General features: G+C 34.7%; 1 protein-coding gene across 1 annotated transcript in view; it reads right to left on the bottom strand.

Annotated features, from left to right (window-relative positions):
- Nnp-1 (Ribosomal RNA processing protein 1 homolog Nnp-1) overlaps nucleotides 1-21,614 on the bottom strand; it is a 92,840-nt gene that overhangs the window by 4,194 nt on the left and 67,032 nt on the right. Inside the window, exon 7 of the mRNA XM_090406530.1 lies at nucleotides 8,509-8,606. Coding sequence (XP_090262656.1) covers nucleotides 8,509-8,606 — 98 coding nt within the window. The remainder of the gene's footprint in view (nucleotides 1-8,508; nucleotides 8,607-21,614) is intronic.

Here is a 21,614-nt window from a genome sequence, read left to right as displayed (position 1 = left end):
TTTCATTATGATTTCAAGAAAGTGATATTACTTTAAGCTAATGAAACATTTCAAAATTTAAATGCTAATTCATTTAACATTTTCATTTTTATAATTTCATATTCTTATTGGTTCTTTTTTATTGTTTCCATATTGCTGTTTTGTGTCATTTTGTATATATTCTGCAAAACCTTCGTTTTCTGTCATCAATTACAATGAACTACAATTTTCTTTGTTTTGATTCTCACTATTTCCTTTGTTTACTAGTAATATGGATGGGGAAAAATTACCTCCCCCCTACATTCAATGTAGCAAGCATATGCTGTCTCCTTTACATATACCCTAGAAGAAATGTATCAGGAAGTTGATCACTCACACACAATGCTTGGAAAGAATTCAATGAGTGTGAGGAACAAACAGCCATCGTGCTCACCTTAGTAAGATGTACGACATCTTTGGTTGCAATGACTGTAGCAATCCTAAGGGGCATACTTTCTACAAAAATATGATAGCGATCAATGGGAATTTTGGACCATTTTTCCTGTAGACATGCATTGAGGTCCCAGACTGTTGTATGGCAGATGTTCCTTGGCCTCACTCGATACTCCAGTTCATCCCACTGATATTCAATAGGGTTGAGATCAGGGTTCTGTGGAGGTCTGCCAAGTATGGCGACATTCATGTCCACAAACTATGCAGTTACAGCAGCCTTAATGACATGGTGCACTGTTTTGCTGAAAGAGATAATGACCGGATATATAGAAACACCACAAAGTACAAAGCATTGCATTGTCCAGAACTTCTCAGAGTTCAATGTTTATGGCAACACAAACAGAAGTCTAAGACCAAACCAGGAAAAAAAAATCTGCCAATGCCACCACCGAATTTCATAGTTGGGGTTATGCACTCTGGTAAGTGGCTTTCACCAGGCATCTGCCACACTCACACCTGTCCATCTGTTCAGTAGATGTAGCTGTTTCCCTGCTCCATAACACAGCTTTTCAAGCTTCCATGTTCGACTGTTGAGCAGTACCAATGAAGACAATAATGTATGTTGGGTCAGGTAATGCAGAGGCTTGTGTATTGCTACCATGGAAACCTATGTTCTGAGCATTGATTCTGGATGTTCTTGTGAAGTTTCATTTTCCAGTCGAAGCCCGGAACTTCGCATTCAACACATCAGCCAACGGATAGCAGTTTTTACGTATTATCCTTCATAACACCCTATGGTCACATCCAGAGAATATGGTGTGTCATCAGCTGCAGGTAGCACTTGCAGTTGACTCCCTGTGCTTCCACCTCAGTATGGCATCATTGATTATTGATATGGAATGGCCCAATTTGTCAAACAGATAGGCCTGCAACAGGCATCCTATCACAATGCCTCTTTCAAACTTCATTTGTTCCTTTCTTGCAGCCATTTCACATGGTTACAGTTACACTGACTTGGAAGTATCATTTTCCTCCACTTTATACTGGCTACAAACAAGTGACTTGTTACATGGCACGATGCGCCTTGCCCATGAGGATGTCCGATGACTTTTCGAAATTTTTACAAAATTTTCTTAATTTCATTAAGAAAATTTCATAAAAATATGCAGATCAAGTTTTGAGTTGAACAGTGTATAGATGTTGAGGAGTGCCTGTTCATGTTTTTACTTGAACTGAGACCATATGATTAGAGGTTATGAGAAATAGTAGTGGCCAGTACAATGGAGCAGTACCCATGAAAGTATCTATAAAAAAGTTATAATGCAGAAAGAAAGCATCTAAAAGAAAATGATTGGAGAGGGTCTGTGAGAGATGTCATTAATTAGGCTGACTGTCTTCTGCATATAACCAAGAATACTTTGGAGATTTTGTGTGCACCACTCCAAATGTGAGAACATACCATTCCGAAGAACAATCTAATCTCAATGTAGGGCTGGCTGGATTTTGAATTTATAAAGTGTTAGAAGCTGGGAGGGAGGGAGCGAGAGAGGGGTAATGTTTTGAATGAAGAAGAATACCAGTTTTCTAGAGGTTGGCACCACTGTAATGCCATAGGATACAAGTGTCATAATGGGAAGAAAATTGATCTCAGAAAAAGAAATATGGATAAAATTAAGGATGAAGCAGCTAAAAAGAGAGAAAATATACAGAGCATAGGAGGGAGAGATGGTTAAGAAAAAAGGTCCAGGGTGCTGGGAAAATGATGAGGATTGTGGAGTGTTCTGGTTAGCAGATGTACAATTTGTATTAGATCACAACTGATAGCAAATAATGTGACACTCCTAGACTTTTTATCCATTAAGTTAGAAATTGGGAACTGGTTTGATTTATGAACATTAAGTTCCAAGGAAGATAATTTAACAGTTTGGTAATCAGACCATATGAAATCAACTTTAGAGATAAATAATCAAAGAGGTCAGCATGGTCTAAACTAGGAGAGCAATAAAGGCAGCAATTGAAGGCAATAAAATACAAATAAATCAGCCACTTTAGGACAAAATAATTCAGAAAGAATCAAAAATATATCTTATGAATGAAAATAAATAAACTGTTTATGGCACATAGGCTAAATGGTTCTAAGTTCAACTGTATGATAATGAATAACATATCGATATACAAGAATGGTATTGAAAAACATGATTGCTTCAGATCAATGGTATATTATTGCATATTTTTCTGTGATATCTGCAATATTTGCCCAACTTTCAAATTCAGTGAATCTCATGATCAGGAGTACAGGCTTATAGATGTTTCCATCTTTTCTAAGAATCTCTGAACTATTTCAAGATTATCCAATTTATGTAATTCTTAGTTAATCCATGATACTCATATAAAATAGGTTTCCAATCTTTCATGGAAAGAATTTGCATAAAAACTTTCTGGTGTCTATGAAACTATGTGGAAATGGAGTTTCCAGATAGCTTCATAGTGCTAGCCCAGGGATAGACAAACTTTTTCTGAGAAAGGCTGGATAGTAAATATCCTTTGTGGGCCAAGAAGTAAAATCAGGGATATCACATATTTATATGTATAAGATAATAAAAAAAATTGTGTAAGTTTTGTTTTCTAACAAAATACAGAATACAGTTGTGTACAAACAGCTTTTTGGGAAATTAGTGAGAAGTATGGAATTATTTTTTATGAGCCATAATTACACTTAATAAGGTTCAAATTTTGTGTTCCAATAATCAAAACTGATTGCAAATGTCCATCAGATAAGGCTGATCTATAACAAGATTTTACGTATTTCATATTTGAATATGTCTATTCAAATATGAAATACATAAATGTATTTCCATATATGAAATTTGTAGCAATGTTCATATTTGAAAATTGGAACAGATATGTACCAATTTCACTTGGCATAAACTTGTGATATGTGCAACTAAGAAATCCATAGAATTCAAAGCAGTGTCAAGTTTGCACTAAGTTCAAGTGGACATCACTGGCACTGCACAGCAACTTGTGACAGCGAATGAGCATGATTACATCACACTAACACTATGGATGCTGAAACAACAATTTCATAATTCGGTCATGAAATTCAAATAAAAAAACATCCTTAGCTTGCAGACTTTATCTGACCCAAAGGCAATAGTTTGACAATCTCCTGCACCAGACAATTCCCTTCACTAGAAGAAAGAATATTTCAAGTAACTTTTCTAAGCATTCATCAGCCAGTTTCTTCAGAGCTAGTAAATCTCATATGGGCAAGTAGGATTTTTTCCTCTCATAAACTTGAGTTTTTAACCCTAGAACTCAAAAAATTGACTATAGAACTCACTGTTTTAAACAATAATATAGTTAAGAGACTATAGTATAGTAACAGTTTTTTTTTTTTGCCATGCTTTCTTCTCTGGATGTCTATGAAATCGCTGGTTGCCTTGGACCAGATATTAGTGATGTCAAAAGCTGGAGGCTGACTGCCTACTGATCTTTATAAAGTTGGTTAGGGTTAAATGGCCTTACCTATTCTCTTTATAACAATTTTCTGCTTCCTAAAGCAAGCTACACTACAAATATCAACACTTTCTGCCAAAGGAGAGTGACAATATATATATATTAGAAAATAAATTTTAAATGACTTTAAACTGAGATAAAATATTAAATTTTAACGATACAACTAGTTTCAGCCTTTTACAGCCTTCTTCAGGTATCCACTAAAGGTAGAACACAGTAATAAAAAATTGAAGTTACAACAAAAAACTGAGAATTACAGGCAAAAAATGCAATACATAATTGACACAAAAACGTATTTATCAAGTCGTTCTATCTAACGTGCTATTGTTTGTTGTATGCATGCTTGCAGGTTCTCATGAGCATCAGTATTGAACAACTGCAGTATGGCTATCAGGGATGTTATAACTGAAATTGCTGTTCAAATGTTCAGGATTAAGGAGGATTTCTCTGGACTCCACGATTTTTCTTTCAAACTCATCACTACAGCGAAAAATGTTTTCGGATTTATCCCAGCAAACTGAGTGACTCTGTAGATCGTCGTGAGGGTTATTAGAGAAAAGAACATGACTGGATAGCGCAGATGCATGTGATCTTTTATAGGAGATGTCTCTCTTATGCTCCTCGATATGCAGTTCAACAGATTTGTTAGTCGGTCCAAAATAAGGAATATTACAGTCGCACCATAACTTGTAAAAACTTGGATATTTCAGGTTATGATGAATAGGCTTCAGATGGCTTATAAGAGATCAGACTTTATGGAGTGTAGTGAAAAACGTCCTGATGTTGTATTTTTTAAGGACTTTAGCCAATTTATTGGAGACTGAACTAATGTAAAGTATTGAGATGCTACCTTTAAAATCAATACTTTCCGTAGTACGCTGCCTAGGAGGATCCAGAAGAAATTTCTTAATTGTTTTTTCAGAATATTCATTTTGTTTAAAGATAAGAGATAGTTATTTGAAACAAAAGCCATATCGCCCTTCTCATTTAAGCTGAAACTTTGGAGACATTATTCACTGCCGAACTAGAATGAAATAACTGCCTTCCTTTCCTGGATGTAATTCTTACACGATGCTCTGATAGATTTAAAATCTCTATATACCGAAAACCAACCATATTAACAGATATCTGCACTGTCAATCTCATCACTTTCCATCACAAAAGCTCGGAACTATTTCTACCTTAGGACACAGAGCACAATTCTTTTAAATGAACCAGATGATCTCCAAAAAGAAACTGAACAACTTTCTCTTATCTATAAACAAAATGGATATTCTGAAAAAACAATTAAGAAATTTCTTCTGGATCCTCCTAGGCAGCGTACTATGGAAAATATTGATTTTAAAGGTAGCATCTCAATACTTTACATTAGTTCAGTCTCCAATAAATTGGCTAAAGTCCTTAAAAAATACAACATCAGGACGTTTTTCACTACACTCCCTAAAGTCCATTCTCTTATAAGCCATCTGAAGCCTATTCATCATAACCTGAAATACCAGGTTATGATGAATAGGCTGTTTACAAGTGTTTATAAGTTATGGTGCGACTGTAATATTCCTTATTTTGGACAGACTAACAAATCTGTTGAATTGCGTATTGAAGAGCATAAGAGAGACATCTCCTATAAAAGATCACATGCATCTGCGCTATCCAGTCATGTTCTTTTCTCTAATAACCCTCACGATGATCTACAGAGTCACTCAGTTTGCTGGGATAAATCTGAAAACATTTTTCGCTGTAGTGATGAGTTTGAAAGAAAAATCGTGGAGTCCAGAGAAATCCTCCTTAATCCTGAACATTTGAACAGCAATTTGAGTTATAACATCCCTGATAGCCATACTGCAGTTGTTCAATACTGGCGCTCACGAGAACTTGCAAGCACGCATACAACAAACAATAGCATGATAGATAGAACGACTTGAAAAATACAACGTTTTTGTGTCAATTATGTATTGCATTTTTTGCCTGTAATTCTCAGTTTTTTGTAACTTCAATTTTTTATTACTGTGTTCTACCTTTAGTGGATACCTGAAAAAGGCTGTAAAAGGCTGAAACTAGTTGTATCATTATTATTAAAATTTAATATTTTATCTCAGTTTAAAGTCATTTAAAATTTATTCTCTAAAATGTATCATTACAACTGAGTAGAAGATCAAGAATACATATATATATATATATTATATTATATAGACACGTGAGTGGCCTGAAAAGTTCTCGTCTCTGAAAAGTTCTTCATAAATGGCAACACTATCAGCAAGATTTTTTTTTTCTAAGTTGGTACATCTGTCATAAGCATTCATGTGAAACAGCAAGTCTTCTATCAAGCTGTATTTTTTATACAGCTGTCGGAAGCAAAGTGTTGTGTGTATCCCTTGAAATGGTTAAAATTGAGTATTGTGTGGTTATAAAATTCTTTCTGAAAGAAGGTTTAACAGCAAAAGAAATCACTCAAAGTTCATAAAAGTTTATGAGCAATCTTCTCCTTCATTTTTGACAATTAAGAAATGGACTGCAGAGTTTAAATGTGGCTGTACCAGCCTTGAAGATGATCTGTGTGAAGGACGCTGAAAAAGTGTAACAACACCAGAAATCATTGATCAAGTGCACGTATGGTATTGGATGACCGGCGAGTCAAAGTGAGTGAAGTCGCTGAGACTGTAGGCATTTCAAAAGAACGTGTAGGATGTATTTTGTATGAAGAATTGCAAATGAAAAGGTTTGCACAAGATGGGTGCCGCATTTGCTCAGAGCAGATCAAAAACGCACTCGCATGAAAATCTCTGAACAGTGCTTGGAACGTTTTAACAAGAATAAAACTGATTCTGTGCATCGATTTATTACTTTGGATGAGACTTGGATTCACCAGTACACACTAGAATCCAAACAGCAGTCAAAACAGTGGACAGCAGCCAGTTGTTCGGCACCAAAGAAGACAAGGTCATGGCATCGGTGTTTTGGGATCGCGTTTTTGTTTATCAATTATCTTGAAAAGGGTAAAACAATAATTGGGGAATATTATTCCAATCTTTAACCAGACTAGACGAAAAAATTAGTGACAAAAGATCCGGTTTGCAGAAGAAAAAAATCATCTTTCATCAGGACAATGCACCTACTCACAAAGGTGTTTTGGCAATAGGAAAAGTAAGAGATCTGCACTATGAATTGTTGGAACATCCACTCTATTCCCCAGATTTGGCTCCCTCTGACTTCTATCTCTTCCCAAAACTAAAACTCTTCCTCACTGGTCAGCATTTTTATTCGAATCAAGAGGTGATTACAGCTGTAGAGGGGTATTTAGCAGATCTTACTGAGAACCACTACAGGGATGGGATGATGGTGCTGGAGCATTGCTGGAATAAATGTATTAGTCTTAAGGGAGATTATATTGAAACATAAAAATAAAATTTTGAATTATAAATTCGTTTTTTCATTGTTAGGCCGAGAACTTTTCAGACCACCCACATATATAGACACACATACACGTGTATATACATATGCACTAATACATGAAAGAAATTCACTTTAAAATTATAATGAATACATAATGCACATGTGCATGCATATACACACACTTAAGATGTTCATTTTCAGATGATTATCTCCCAATCACATCAAAGTTTGGCTAACATAGAAAGACTTCACCACAAGTCTCTTTACATAATCTTCTAAATTTCTAAGAACTATGATCAGAAAGGAGGTTATTTCCTAATTTCAAGAACATTCCCTGTTCTTGAAATTACACCTGTCAAAATTCAAGTAGCTCATCCAAGTGATCAAAAATATAATGTAGCTTACAATAGTGCAGAGTCAGAATGTAGTGCATATATATGTAAGTATTTCTGAACATGAGCTTAATATAAAGGTCAAAACGCAAATTCTAATTTTATTTATGTTATTTATTTCGAAATGGCAGTTGTTTCCATAAATCTAAAGCAATAATTGTTCACTATTCAATCACATACACCGAAAGAGCAATTAGTTTTTCTTAAATAGAAGGATGGTGAATAACTGAATATTTCAAGAACTGCTTTATGTTGTCATAAGAAGTTTGTTTTCGCATATAATTTTTTAATATTTTTAACTGCTATCTCAGATTTGCTTTTATCCTATGACTATTTTATAGATACTTCTAGGATGCTTCTTCATTGAAATGGTATCTGTTATTTCTATAAAGTCTATAAAAAACATCCTTTTTAGTCCAACATTTCCCCAGACTCTAGACTCTTCAAATGATACTTGAATTCAGCTTTTGAAAAGTTAAAGAATTTTAAAAGTCACAAATCATAAGAAAAAAAGAAAAAAAAAGAAAACTGAACAGTAATCAGCAGTGCATTTGAATTAAAAATTACTGTTAGCAATAAACAACCGGAGAATGCAAAAACTATATTTGGATGACAAGAAAGAGCATCTACGCGAGATTATTAAAGAATGCTGAATCACAAAATATTAAATTTAATGAATTTTACTGTATTATCTTGTCCCATTCTAACATAACAATATAAATGTGATGTTGAAACTAATGTAATCATTAACAGCAATATATAAGAGCATTTGGGAAATGTAGCAAATTTTACATACTTTTTAATCAAACTGTACATAACCGCCCGATTCTTTTTTCGAATGCTTTCCTTGCTGGCATACTTTAGTAGGAGATCTCCAATGGCATTATAATCAAACTGAGTGAAAAAAAGAAAAAAATTCATAAGACTGTGCACATAATATTTATAGTACATAAAATATTACAGAATATGAATGCTAACATAAAAGAATAGGTATTACAAAAACTAATTTCAAAAGAATTGTACTATTTAAATACATGATACACAACATTTATAGAGAACCCAAATATTTATTTTTTTATGAAAAAAAAAAAAAAAAAACTGAAGTTTTGACAGTATATATGTAGCTTAGGAGGCAAGTACACCTTCTGCACAAGATGCCGTTGGTGTGAACTACTATAAATGAATGACCCTTGAGAGGAAGGCTATATCTGCATTTCATTACATTTTACTCTAATTATATGGCTTCTTCAGATTTGTTTGGATACTCATCAATAGACAGATGAAGGCTCAGATACTTTATCTTATAGCATTGTCTTGTGTCAAATTAAAATGTTAATGACAACTTTATATCTCTGCCACATGAGAAACTATAAAATATAAGACACCTTATAGCATCTCATGTTGAAAATACAAAGTTATAGTTTTATACCTTCAACATCCCTTGGGATACAGAAACTGATTAAAAAGAAGAAGTATAAGTGTAATTGCACAGAAGATGATGAGAAATTCTGCAAAAAACTGTGAAATTGAAATAGTAAATAAAAGGCACTTGTAGTACAATATTTTGAGAATTTTCCAACTTCAATTTCATGAATAATGAGGCTGTAAACATCTAGACAGGCAAACAAACTCAGAAATTAAAACAATTTTTGTAGGGCTTGGCAATGGATCTCATTAGACCATTCACATCAGAGAGAATAAGTTCAAAACAACCCTTAAGCTCTCAAACTTTCAGAACTGAGAGTGAAAGTTGTTGTACTTACTGTCACTCCCAACTGAGGTGATATTGTAAGATGCATTATTTGAAGATGAGAAAACAATAAAAGTATGAAGCAGACTTGTTCCATAAGTAGCAACTGAATATTCCTGAATATCTGAAAAAGGCATTGCTAAAGGATGGAAACCACTTCAACAGAGGAGGAAGGTGTGTATAGGATCCTTAAAGGCTAAAGACTGTGAGCAGATCTCTACATACAAAATAAGGAATGTTGAAACTGAATAAGGTGCTTCTGATCTAAGGTACAATCCTCACATTACCGTGGTGTGTCCCAATTACTAAGTATCTACTTGGATACTGAATGAATGAGGACGGACTATCACTTGGAACTCAGCCAACCAAAATGTGTTCTATACTGGGTAAAACTATACATTATCCATTACAGACATTATCATATAGCATGCTGAATGGGAAAAAAGCAAGTTATACATACTCTGTACCCCCATCCCCCATTGTTTTTGTCAAGAAACTGGAGTGAATGATAAAAAATTGGTCTGGAGTAGGATGACCTCAAATTGAACTGAATCACAGATGATTCACCATGCATATCAAGGATTTAGGCCTAGCTTGGCCTAAATCCTTGATACGCATCTGGTTTTCTTTTTCCTATTGGCTTGTACTTTAAGACTTGTTTTGGTAATCTTTCTGTTTTCATTCTTTGAACGTGTTCCATCCATTTATGTTTATATTTTTTATTTTTCTACTACTGGTTCTTGGTTTAATTCTTTCATAGTTTCTTCATTTCTTTTGTGATCAAATAGGGTATACTTTTCAGTTTTTCTCATAAACTTCATTTCTGCTGTTATTAATCTTTGTTTGTCTTTTTGTTTTATTGTCCAGATTTCACTTCCACATATTAAGACTGGTAGGGCTAATGTATTGTATACTTTTAGTCTGGTTTTCTTTTGAACTAGATTTGGTTTAAATGTAGAGTTAATTACACCTGTTATTTTAAATATTTTGCAATTTTTACGTTTATATCTTTTTCATTTTCATATGTGATCATACATCCTAGGTAGTTAAACGAATTCACCTGTTCTAAGATCTTGTCCTTTAAAGGCCATGGGTTTTGATTTTTCTGTTGATATTATCATTCCATAATCTTTGGCTATCTCATTTAGATCTAAAATAGCTTTCTGTAAGTTATCTTCAGAATTTGTAATTATTATTTGGTTGTCGGCAAAGAAGAGAGTGTTTAAGTTTACTGTAGGAGAAAGTTTAATTCCTTGATGTATATTTTTATTCCATTTTATTATTATTTCATTTAAGTAAATATTAAAATATGTTTATAGGAGAAATTCATTATTTTTAGGTTATTATAAACTACAAAGTCAATCAATTTTTTACCATTCCTGTTTAGAATATGTTCTCCATGTATTCCTATATTATTATTAATTTTCATGTTTCCAATTCTTGCATTTAAGTCTCCTAATAAAATTACGTAATCATTTTTATTTATTTTATTATATATGTTTTGTAGTTGATTATAAAAATCAATATTATCATGTTCTCTTTTCTTCTGGGGCATATAAACTAATTATTGTTAAATAGCCTCTATCTATTTTTATTCTAGCTTCTATTATTCTTTCATTCCATAATTTATAATGTTTTAACTGTTTTGAAAGGGAGTTATGAATGCAAATCATGACTCCTGCTTGTGCTCTCTGTCAACTCAACTGTATATCACATTAAAATTTTCAGTTCTTATAGTTCCTTTTAATTTCTTTTTTGTTTCAGCGATTACTGTTATTCTAAAATTTCTTTCATTTAATAGTTGGTCTAATTCTATTTCTTTATATGCTATTCCTCTTACATTCCAGTTTGCTATGTGTATTATATTTTGTCGTTTCCATTTTTGTTTTACCTTTTCCATTGCAGGGTCGTTTTCCATAGATTCAATCCGATTATCTTTTTCTGTCAGCTTACAAGTAGGAACCCTGAACATCAGAACATGAATTCACAGTTTTATTGCCTGGGTGGCTGAATAGTTAACATATCAGTTCTCCAACCAAAAAGTCTATAAGTTTGAACTCCCTCATGGACAAGGATCTTTATGTAAATCATGTGGATTTACATAAATATATGTAAATCCACATATGAATGAATTTAAACTATCAGTGCAAGACTACTCCTTAATTATTCGTGGATTGAAAAAAGTTCCATGTTTGGTCTCTAAACTGGATTTCTGGACTATGTAAATAAAAAAATACAAACTAATAATAATAATAATAATAATAAAATAAATAAATAAATGTCAAAAAATATCTTCTGTCAGGCCATGGTACTTGTGTGCTTATAGCACACAATATACCATAGATGAGAGACACATAAAAACATAATATATACAGCCAGGCCTCATATAATGCGAGTTTGATTAAAGGATTTTCAGTTACTGCAATTTGAAATAATTATATCACTTTTTACTTTACATGATACAAATTTCCAGTAACATGATTTTTTTATGTGACAGTTGAAAAAGATATGAATCGCATGCTAAACTTACTGTGCTGGCAATAAACAAGCATTTGCCTGTTGTCCACCTCATTATGTTCCATCAACCATCGGAAGCAGATGTGTTATTTGTCTCTTGCTAATAAAGTCACACAGACCTGCATTTAAACATTCCAATTTTCTACCCCTGTTAATTATCATCATCATCGATTTTCTGATTAAGTACCATCAGAGGATGTTCAGGCCACTATGACAACATTATATGATTTAAGTTTACATGAACAGTAATCACCTATCCACAATTTTCTTCCAAATTAATCTGTTACTTGTTGTATTTAACATTCATGCCTCTAATGCACTTCTGAATGAATCAACTCACCTAGACCTTGGTCTTCCTCTGGGTCTCTTTCCTGCCATCTTGGCATTAAACACCATCTATGCTAACCTTTCCTCACACTTTCTATTTAAGTGACATACCACCACCTTAGATTAGCTCTGCTCACACATTCTTCAATGCTGACAATGTCAAGTTCCTTTCAAATATCTTCATTTTAAAATGATTCTGCCACTGATGCCATCTGTTCATTCCCTTAATTTTTCTCAGACCTTTTATATATGTGGTCTCTAGTCTTTGATCAAGCACTTTATTTCTAACCCAACTCTCAGATCCATAACTTAAAACTCGTTTGAACATTATCCTGATTACTGCTAGTTTAGTGTTTTTTTCAATTTCTTTCTTATTCCATATGACTTTATTTTAACTGGCTCCCAACCATACCAAGCTTTGCTTATTCTATTATTTAATTTGCCATCTTCACTAAAAACTGTGACTAAATAGCTAAAATATTTTACTTGTTCTATAGGGTCTCTGTTGAGAATGCAGCTGAAGTTTTCAATGTTCCTACCTGTTTCATAGTTTTGGTCTTTTTTTTTTTTTTTTTTTGTTTTGTTTTTTTCTTTGCCGATTTTCATGCCAAATTTGTTACAGCTGTTATTAAATTTAGTTGGAGAACCCTGAAGACGAACTGGATATATTTAGGAGTACATCATCTGCAAAGAACTAAGTTTGATCAATTCTAATATCAGCATATCTGATATTAGAATTGATATCTCTAATTCTAATATCAGGTATGCTGCTTTCTTTCATATTGTAATCCATATAGATTATGAATAAGATGGGAGATAATGTGCATCCTTGTCTTTCTCCTGATTTTACATCAAACCATCAGTTAACTGCTTAATTATAACTTATAGACTATGTATATAGACCATGCATTGCTCTGTATAATATTCCATTTTATCCCATATAACTGTAATATTTTGAAAAGCTTTTCTCTACACACACCTTGTCATATGCCTTTTGCAGATCTATAAACTTCAGTACAGATCCTTATCATATTTCCATCCTTTCTCAACTATTTGTTGTAAAGTGCAAATCTAATCTTGACAACTCTATTTGCTTAGCTTGTTCTTCTCCATGTCTCTCTTCCACAATTTTTCTCAACCTCTTTTTGAATATGCTTGCATAAATCTTACCTGGAACACTTAGTAAAGAAATTCTTCTGTAATTCTCACATTCAGCTTTATTCCTTTTTTTTTATAGATGGGAACTATTAGAGCTCTACTCCAATCATCTGAAATACGATCCTCTGAATGATGCAGTGTAGCCAGTGCAAAACTTGAAATGTTTCTACTGCTTATTTCTGTTAATTATTTATAAAAGAATTATGGATATGTTGGCAGCTGTTGGATATTGTAGGATGGAAAAAGGAAAGACAACACTCTTCAAATTATTGTGTTCAAATATTTCCATAACAAATAGCTTCTTCAAATTAAAGATGCCAAGAAATTATATTCTAGTTTAATCCTTTATCCAAGTGTAAGCAACAAATAGTTTCTTCATTGTGTATTTTATGCAATAAGCATTTAATTCTGTAATTAAAGAGTATTTGCATTATCTTTTACAAAACATACGGTTAAACAGATTATTTAAAAGGTATTTTTAAAATTCTTTATGGACATTCCTGAAGGTCATGGATGAATTATAATTTTCCTATTTATTATTATTATATGGGCATCTCCATGGAGTCTGAAGACTCATTGCAGGAGACTCAATCTACCATAACTTTCCTTGAACCTATTAACAGAAAAAGCACTCAAAACTAACTGTGGCAACCCATTCCACTCATTCACTACTCTCAAGCAAACAATCTAGTTCTCACACCTCTACTGACCACACCTTTATTCAACTTCCAGGGGATGATCCCTTGTTCTGGTCCTTCTAGCCAAATGCTGAAACATTTCCCCTGCATCTATCCTATAAAACTCTTTAAGCAACTTAAATGTTTCCATCATATCCCCTGTTTTTCTCCTATCAACCAACTTCTGCAATTCACACACACCTTCAATCTATCTTCACAGGACACATTCCACATGCCCCCCTCACCATCTTGGTCACTTGCCTCTGAATCTACTCCACCACTTCCTCATTCCCAAGAAACCAGACTTGAGCACAATAATCCAGATGTGGATGTATCAAGAATTTATAAAGAGGAATAACTTCCTTATCTCTGCTTGTTAATGTGTTCTTCAAAAGTCAAGTAATCTTATGTGCTACTTTAGCAATATGTCTTCTAAACTTTAATTCTGTCTACTACTACCACCCCTAAATCTCTAGCTTCATCTATTTCCTGGAATATAGTGCTGTCAATGTGATACATGGCTTGTAACCTATTTATCCCAAAATGCATAACTTTATATTTCTCCACTTAAACTGAACCTCTTATATTTTGCCCATACTGACAGTCTATTTAAATAGTCCTGCAAGCTCTCCATATCACCTTGATTAACTATCGCTCCCTAATTTCGCATCATCAGCAAACAACTGAATATTTCCTTTCAGGTTATTTCCTTATATCATTTATGTACAAATTAAAACAGCAATGGTCCCAGCACTGAACCTTGTGGCAACATCAGTAGTCACCTGTTTTTGCCTCAATTCTGCCCCTCCACATACCATTTTTTAATATCTGTCTAGAAGCCACCCTCTTATACACTTGATCAGTGTCATATCCATCCCCATTTATTCTAATTTGCATAACAGTGGTACATGTGGTATTCTGTGAAATGCCTTTGCAAAATCGAGCAAAATCATCATGTAGCCATTTCCTTTATTCAACTCAGCTATTACTCTATTATAAAAAGTTTTATCTGCTTCTGTCTCCTCATAACCATCATCACTCATTAAGGTTAATCTTCCATAGTCATTCTTCCTCTTACTTGCCACATAATGAAAGAACTCTTTGGGATTTCCTTTGGCCTGCTAAATTCTTCTCATAATCTGATTTTGCCTTCCTTGCCATGCTGGTCCCCTTTCTCTTTATACCTTCCACAGCATTTTCTTGTTTCGCAGCTCGTGCTTATTATTATTATTTTTTAAATTAAGTAATTTTTTTTTTTTTTTAATGTTGAGCTCATACACGAGAGGTTGGTAGATCAACCTATAGTAAATTAGTGCCATGTATGGGCTGGGAAAGAAGGTACTTGTTCACACTGGATTCAAATGACTGTATATTGTATTCCTTAGGGAACACATCAAGTGGAAGACTGTTCCATAATATAGCAGTTGCAGGGATGAAGGAGGAGGAGGAGAAACTTGTTCTGTGGGTTTCAAGGTGCACTATGTAGGGATGTTGAGCAGCAGCTGCATGTGTTCCAACGAGTTTAGTACTAAGGGGGGTAATTATTGATGCTATTTCAGATGAACATTTTCCATGGAAATATTTGTATAAAACACATAGTGTGGAGACTGATCGTCTGTGCAAAAGTGGGGAGAGTGAGTTGGTAAGAGAAGGGTCATTAATAAGTCTGATTGCTCTCTGCTGTATTGAGTCGAGCATTTTGAGGGTCCGCCCCATATGTGGGAGCAATATTCAATGGTTGGGCAGATTTGTGATTTGTATAAGGTTAACAGCTGTCAGGGGTGAAGTAACATCTTGAGCAAAAGAGAAACCCTAGTTTTTTAGAAGCTGAGGATGCAGTGGTTGTTATGTGTTTACCTCAGGAGAGGCTTGATGTCAGGGTAATTCTAAGAGAAATCTCAAATTGTCTAGAAATTTGGGTGTTGTCAAAAATAATACTGGGAGAAAATGGTTCTTTTTTTATGAGAAAGAGACAGTACTGGGTTTTATTTGCATTGAAATTGACTAGGTTATCTGAACCCCATTGGAAGATGGCTTGGAGGTCTGAACTGAGGGAAGTAGTGGTTGCTGATCTGTAGATTGAGGTGAGTTGTGTGGAGTAAGATTTATCAAAAGAAAGGGAGGAGCACATTCTTTTGGAGGTAAGCTGAAGTAGGTCATTGATATATAGTAGGAAGAGGGTTGGTGAGAAGACAGAACCTTGAGAGGATAAGGAGCCATCCACCACCACACATAGTGTGCATCCAGGCAGAAAGCTAGCAATCCAACTATTTGAGATACACCAAACAATGGCTGCTTGCTTAGTAAGCCCTTGTGCCAGACCAGGTCAAATGCCTTGGAGATATCAAGTCCAACCGCTTGAGATTCACCAAACTTCTCCATGGCATTTGTCCAGAGATGGGTGACATATGTGAGCAGATCTCCTGTTGATTGGCAGTGACAGAATCCATACTGGCAGTTGTTTATTAGACAAATAGCTTCAAGGTAGTGTAGGAGTTGGGAATTGATGATTTTTTCCATTACTTCAGATAGGATTGAGGCAAGCAAGATAGGGTGGTAGTTGGACGGCAGTGACTTGTCGCCCTTCTTGGAATGGGTTGAATACAGGCCAATTTCCAGGCTGAGGGATAGATCCCAGTTGAGTAAGACAGCATATATAAGGACATAGGACAGGAGACAGTTCTGATGTGCAAACCATCAGGACAATTGGAAGAATGCCATCAGGGCCAGGAGACGTTTTTGTGTCTAATTTGGGCAATATTTTATTGATCTCTTTCTGACAAAAGGATATAGTGGGCATTGTATGTTGGTCATCTGGAAAGCAAAGTGTGAGGCCAGGAGAATGGCCTTTTCTGTAGGTGATGATGCAATGGAGCCACCTGGATATGATAAGGGTGGCAATACTGTTTAATGATATGAATCAATGATATTACTCATCCATGTTACTCCTACCTGATTAACCCTCCTTACCATAGGTATATAATTTAATGCTGCTTTTGCTAGATGCCCCTTAACTATATTACATGCACTACTAACATCCTTACCCTGCAGTGTTTTATGCCATGGTAGATTTAAGCTTCTTCCTAAACATGTCATAATCACCTGCCTTGTAGTTCCATAAATATCCCTTCTTGATAGAATATTCCTCATGTTTTACAAATTCCCAAGTGAAGACCATGTGGTCACTTTCACCAATTGGAGGCAATGTTGTCACCTAGATTATGGCTAGCTCTTCTGATCCTAGTCACTCCCTCCCTAGTCTCCTCCATCACATGCTGCCTTAGGTAATTATCTCTCAGCAGGTGTAAAAATTCTATTTCCTTCCTGCCATATGATCTTCCTTCCAGTCTATACACCCTCTGTCCAAAAAGAAACCGAGCTTTTCGAAAATAGAACCTAGTGGTGCCACCTGTTGTATCATTTTGTTATTGAAAGCAGCAATCTTCATTAGTGTTGTGCCAACTGTTTATGACATTTATTTCATTAGAGGCCGAGTTATACCAAGAGTGACAGTGTGTTTTGACGAACGGTCGGAAAATCAGTTTCAAAAAGAGAGCTGCGATTGACTTTTGTGTGGTAAAAGGTCTACTGAAATGTATCAAATGCTTCAAAAAGCATACGGTGATGAATGCTTATCCTGTACTCAAGTTTACGAGTGGTTTAAGTGATTTCAAAGTGGTCACGAGACACCTGAGGACGACGGAAAGCCGGGCCATCCAAAAACTGGACTGAGCGAAGTTGAATTGGGGATTCCAAAATCAACTATACACAACATTTTGACCGAGAGTTTGGGCCTTCATAAATTGAATTCGTGATTTGTTCCCCCACAAGTTGACAGATGACCAAAAAAAAAAAAATGTATCAAATTGAACACTGCAAGGACCTCATTAAAAAGACTCAAACTTCCTTGAAACGATCGTTACTGGTGGCAAAACGTGGTGTTTTGAGTATGAGTCCGAAACAAAGTGCCAGAGTGCTGAGTTTTGAGACCACCAGAAGAGGAGCATCTGAAAAAAAGTCGCTTGGAGAAGTCAAAAGTAATGACAATGCTGATTTGTTTCTACGATTCCAAGGACATTATCCACAAAAAATTTGTTTCGCCTGACCAAACGGTCAATGGTGAGTTTTATCTCGAAGTCTTGAAGCGAATGATAGCAAGAATTCGTTGCATATGGTATAAATATCGTGACGACCAACCATTCGTCAAAACATGCTGTAACTCTTGGCACTATAACTCGGCTTCTAATGAAACAAATGTCATAAACAGTTGATACAACACTAATGAAAGTTGTCACTTTAGACAACAAAAAGAGACAACAGGTGGTGCCACTAGTTTAAAATTTTTGAAAAGTGACTTTTCAAAAGTTTGAAAAGTTACTCGACCTGTACTCATTGTACTAATTTGGCAATGCATCTCTTCCAGATCATCTGTGGAACTCCCTGGCCTATAGCAACAACCAACTGTATATTTTGTCTAATTGGTCTTAATCTCACACCAGATTGCTTGTGTACAGACACCCTCCAAGCTGTCTCCTATTCTTTTTGGTTGCAATTAATCTGCTATCATCAGCAGTACTCTTCCCCCCCCATTCTTCCCCGAAAATGCTAAACCCTTCACATTCAATCCCTGTAACTACATCATCTGCTGTTAGCCAAGTCTCACTAATGCCTATAAATTTTGGCAAGGTTGCACTAATCAATGCCAAACACTCCTCCCTCTTGTTCCTGATACTTCTGACATTTGTATATAGAAAGGTAACATCTATTTATTCCTCCACCCACGTTTACTTTCTGAACTGACTACCCTATTCAATATTTTTGCTTGAGAGACTAGATTCCTCACTTGGTCATTTTCACACTCACTCGCTTCATGGGTGCCTTCACAAACTCACTTGCTTCCACTAATATTAGAGTGGATATTATATCATCATATTCAATTAACAGGTTTCCATATTATGCAATGCACTCACAAGATAAATTATTGAAGTTGAAGCCAGCCTGTACACACACGCACGCTACTTTACTTTTAGTTATTTAGGCATAATTTTTAGTGAAGATCACAAATTAAATATGGATGCAAATAACAGAATAAGTAAAACTCATATAGCAGGGGGCAAGTGAAATGGATTAAACATGAAGCTAGTAATATTTAAGATAATGCTCAAACTGGAGCCACTTAAGGATCAGAGCCGAGTAACTGAGAGGAGACCTCCACATTGCCTTTCAGGAATGCAAAGAACCAAGTGGGGTTTCTGACCTGAAGTCTAATCCTCACCTTCACATGGTACACCCTGTTAGTATCTATTGGGTGCTGAAGAACAAGAATAAGCTGATAATTTGAGATTTTACTGATCAAATTGCACTCTCTATTGGTTTGAACCACAAATACATACGAAGGTACAACATGATGAGATTTCATGTCAGCTGGGGCGTTGCCTGGTTAAACAAAACTCCTGCTGTTTTCAATAGAAAACCAGGGAGAGCAGTGAAAAGTCAGCCACTGGAACAAGCTCCAACACTCAACATCCAAAAAAAGAAGAATAAATCCAACGTCAGACAAACTGAAGATAGAGACCAACAATATAAGCAGTATTACTGGAAAGGAAATCATACTTGGAGAAGGGAATTGGATCTCAGTGATGGTGGTCTGGTAGAAAGGATAGTAAAAAGACTTAGGAGAAGTAGAGCAAAGTATACAGGAAGAAAAGCAAAGAAAAAGAGGAAGAACGAAAAGGGCCAGTACTCCACCATGAACAGGTGTCCCAAAGGGCTTGGAGAAGAACAAGCTGGATTCAGTCCAAATGGAGGTTGTCAGGATTAGATTTTCACTTTAAGACAAATAGTTGAGAAATCATGGGAATATAACAAGGATCTGCATTTAACTTTTGCAGATCTGGAAAAAGGCATATGATAAGGTGCAAAGGAACATTATATCAAGCAATGCATAATCTATAATTGAGATGCGAGTAGTTAGAATTGAAGATACAGGAAGATTTTTTTTATGTTAAATCAGGTATGAGAAAAGGATGTACATTATCTCCACTGTTATTCATCATCTATATAGATAGCATTATGAAGGAAAGTGGTATTAAACCTGCTAGCAAAACTGGAGATGTTAAGCTCAGTTATAAACTTTATACCAGTGGTTCTTAACCGGTGTTCTGTGAGAAGTTCTGGAATTTGTCATTTTTAAATTAATTTGTCTGCACAAATTAATTTAATGGTTTAATTGATGTTTAATTAATTATTAATCAACAATTAATTATCAATTATTGATTAATAATAAAAAATCAGCTAAATTACCAATTAATTATTAATTTATACATTACAAAATAACCAAGGTGTTCAGTCAAAATTTTAAGATTTGTGAAGTGTTCTGTAGTTGAAAAAAGTTTGAGAAACACTGCTTTATACAGATGATGAATAAATCCAGTGCAAGCCTGCAGGATTCCCCAATTAAACTGAATAACTGTTAGTATGAAAATCAGCAATCAAAAGACAATTGCACTGAAAATAGACAGAAACATTGAAAATATCAACTGCATCCTGAATGGAGAACCTATAAAAAAAATGTAAAACATTTCAGCTCTTTAATGAAGATAGCAAATTAAATATGGAAACAGACAACAGAATCAACAACAGCAGAACTAAAACAGAAGTCAAATGAATAAATTAATATGGAGCACAAGAGAATTTAATCAAAACACTAAATTAGCTGTATAAAAGACAGTGTTCAAACTTTAACTTATAAATCTGAGAGCTGGGCTAGAAATAAAACACTTGATCAAAGAATGGAGAACAAATATGAGAGTTCTGAAAGAGATTAGGAAAGTGAATAGATTGCATCAATAGCAGTATCGTAATAAAAAAGAGAATATTTTGATAGAACCGGACATTATTAGCATTCAGGAAAGGTTAGCAGAACACGTGTTCTTTGCTAGGATGGCAAGAAAACCATCCACTTAGACCATGATCTCAAAGGAAGATCATGGTCTAAGTGGATTGGTACAGTAAAAAGTGCCCTTCGAAGAGAGAAATATAAGATCTGATAATATTGGAGTCTTGACAGATTCATTTGGAGGAAAACTGTCAATAGGAAGTTAGTAACGATGCAAATTTTTCATGTACAATCATAATAAATGAGGAGACATGTCAGGAATTTGATGATGATGATTACAATTTATCAAGTTATTTCAATTTACCCAAATTCAGTTGACAATGCCGCAAAATAATACAAAGCAGCAACTCCACTTTGGGTAGGTGAAATTTAACAAAAGTTGTCTTCAGTATTTCTTCTAAAATACATCAAGTCACATCAATTTTGATTTAAATCAAACCATTTTTAATGGCAATATTAGAAAAAGGATTCAAAATGATATAAAATAATAACTTTGGCTGGATGAATTTAATGAAATCTAGTATTTTGGATCATTAATAAAACTTGTCAAGACATATTACATTTGGTTTTTAAAT

Source organism: Typopeltis vanoorti, chromosome 16 (genome assembly GCF_054136105.1).
Source record: "Typopeltis vanoorti isolate ZY-2024b chromosome 16, IOZ_Tvanoo_1.0, whole genome shotgun sequence".
Lineage (NCBI taxonomy): Eukaryota > Metazoa > Arthropoda > Arachnida > Uropygi > Thelyphonidae > Typopeltis > Typopeltis vanoorti.
The sequence above is the reverse complement of the archived record's forward strand: the minus strand, read 5'-3'. Positions and strand labels throughout refer to the sequence as shown.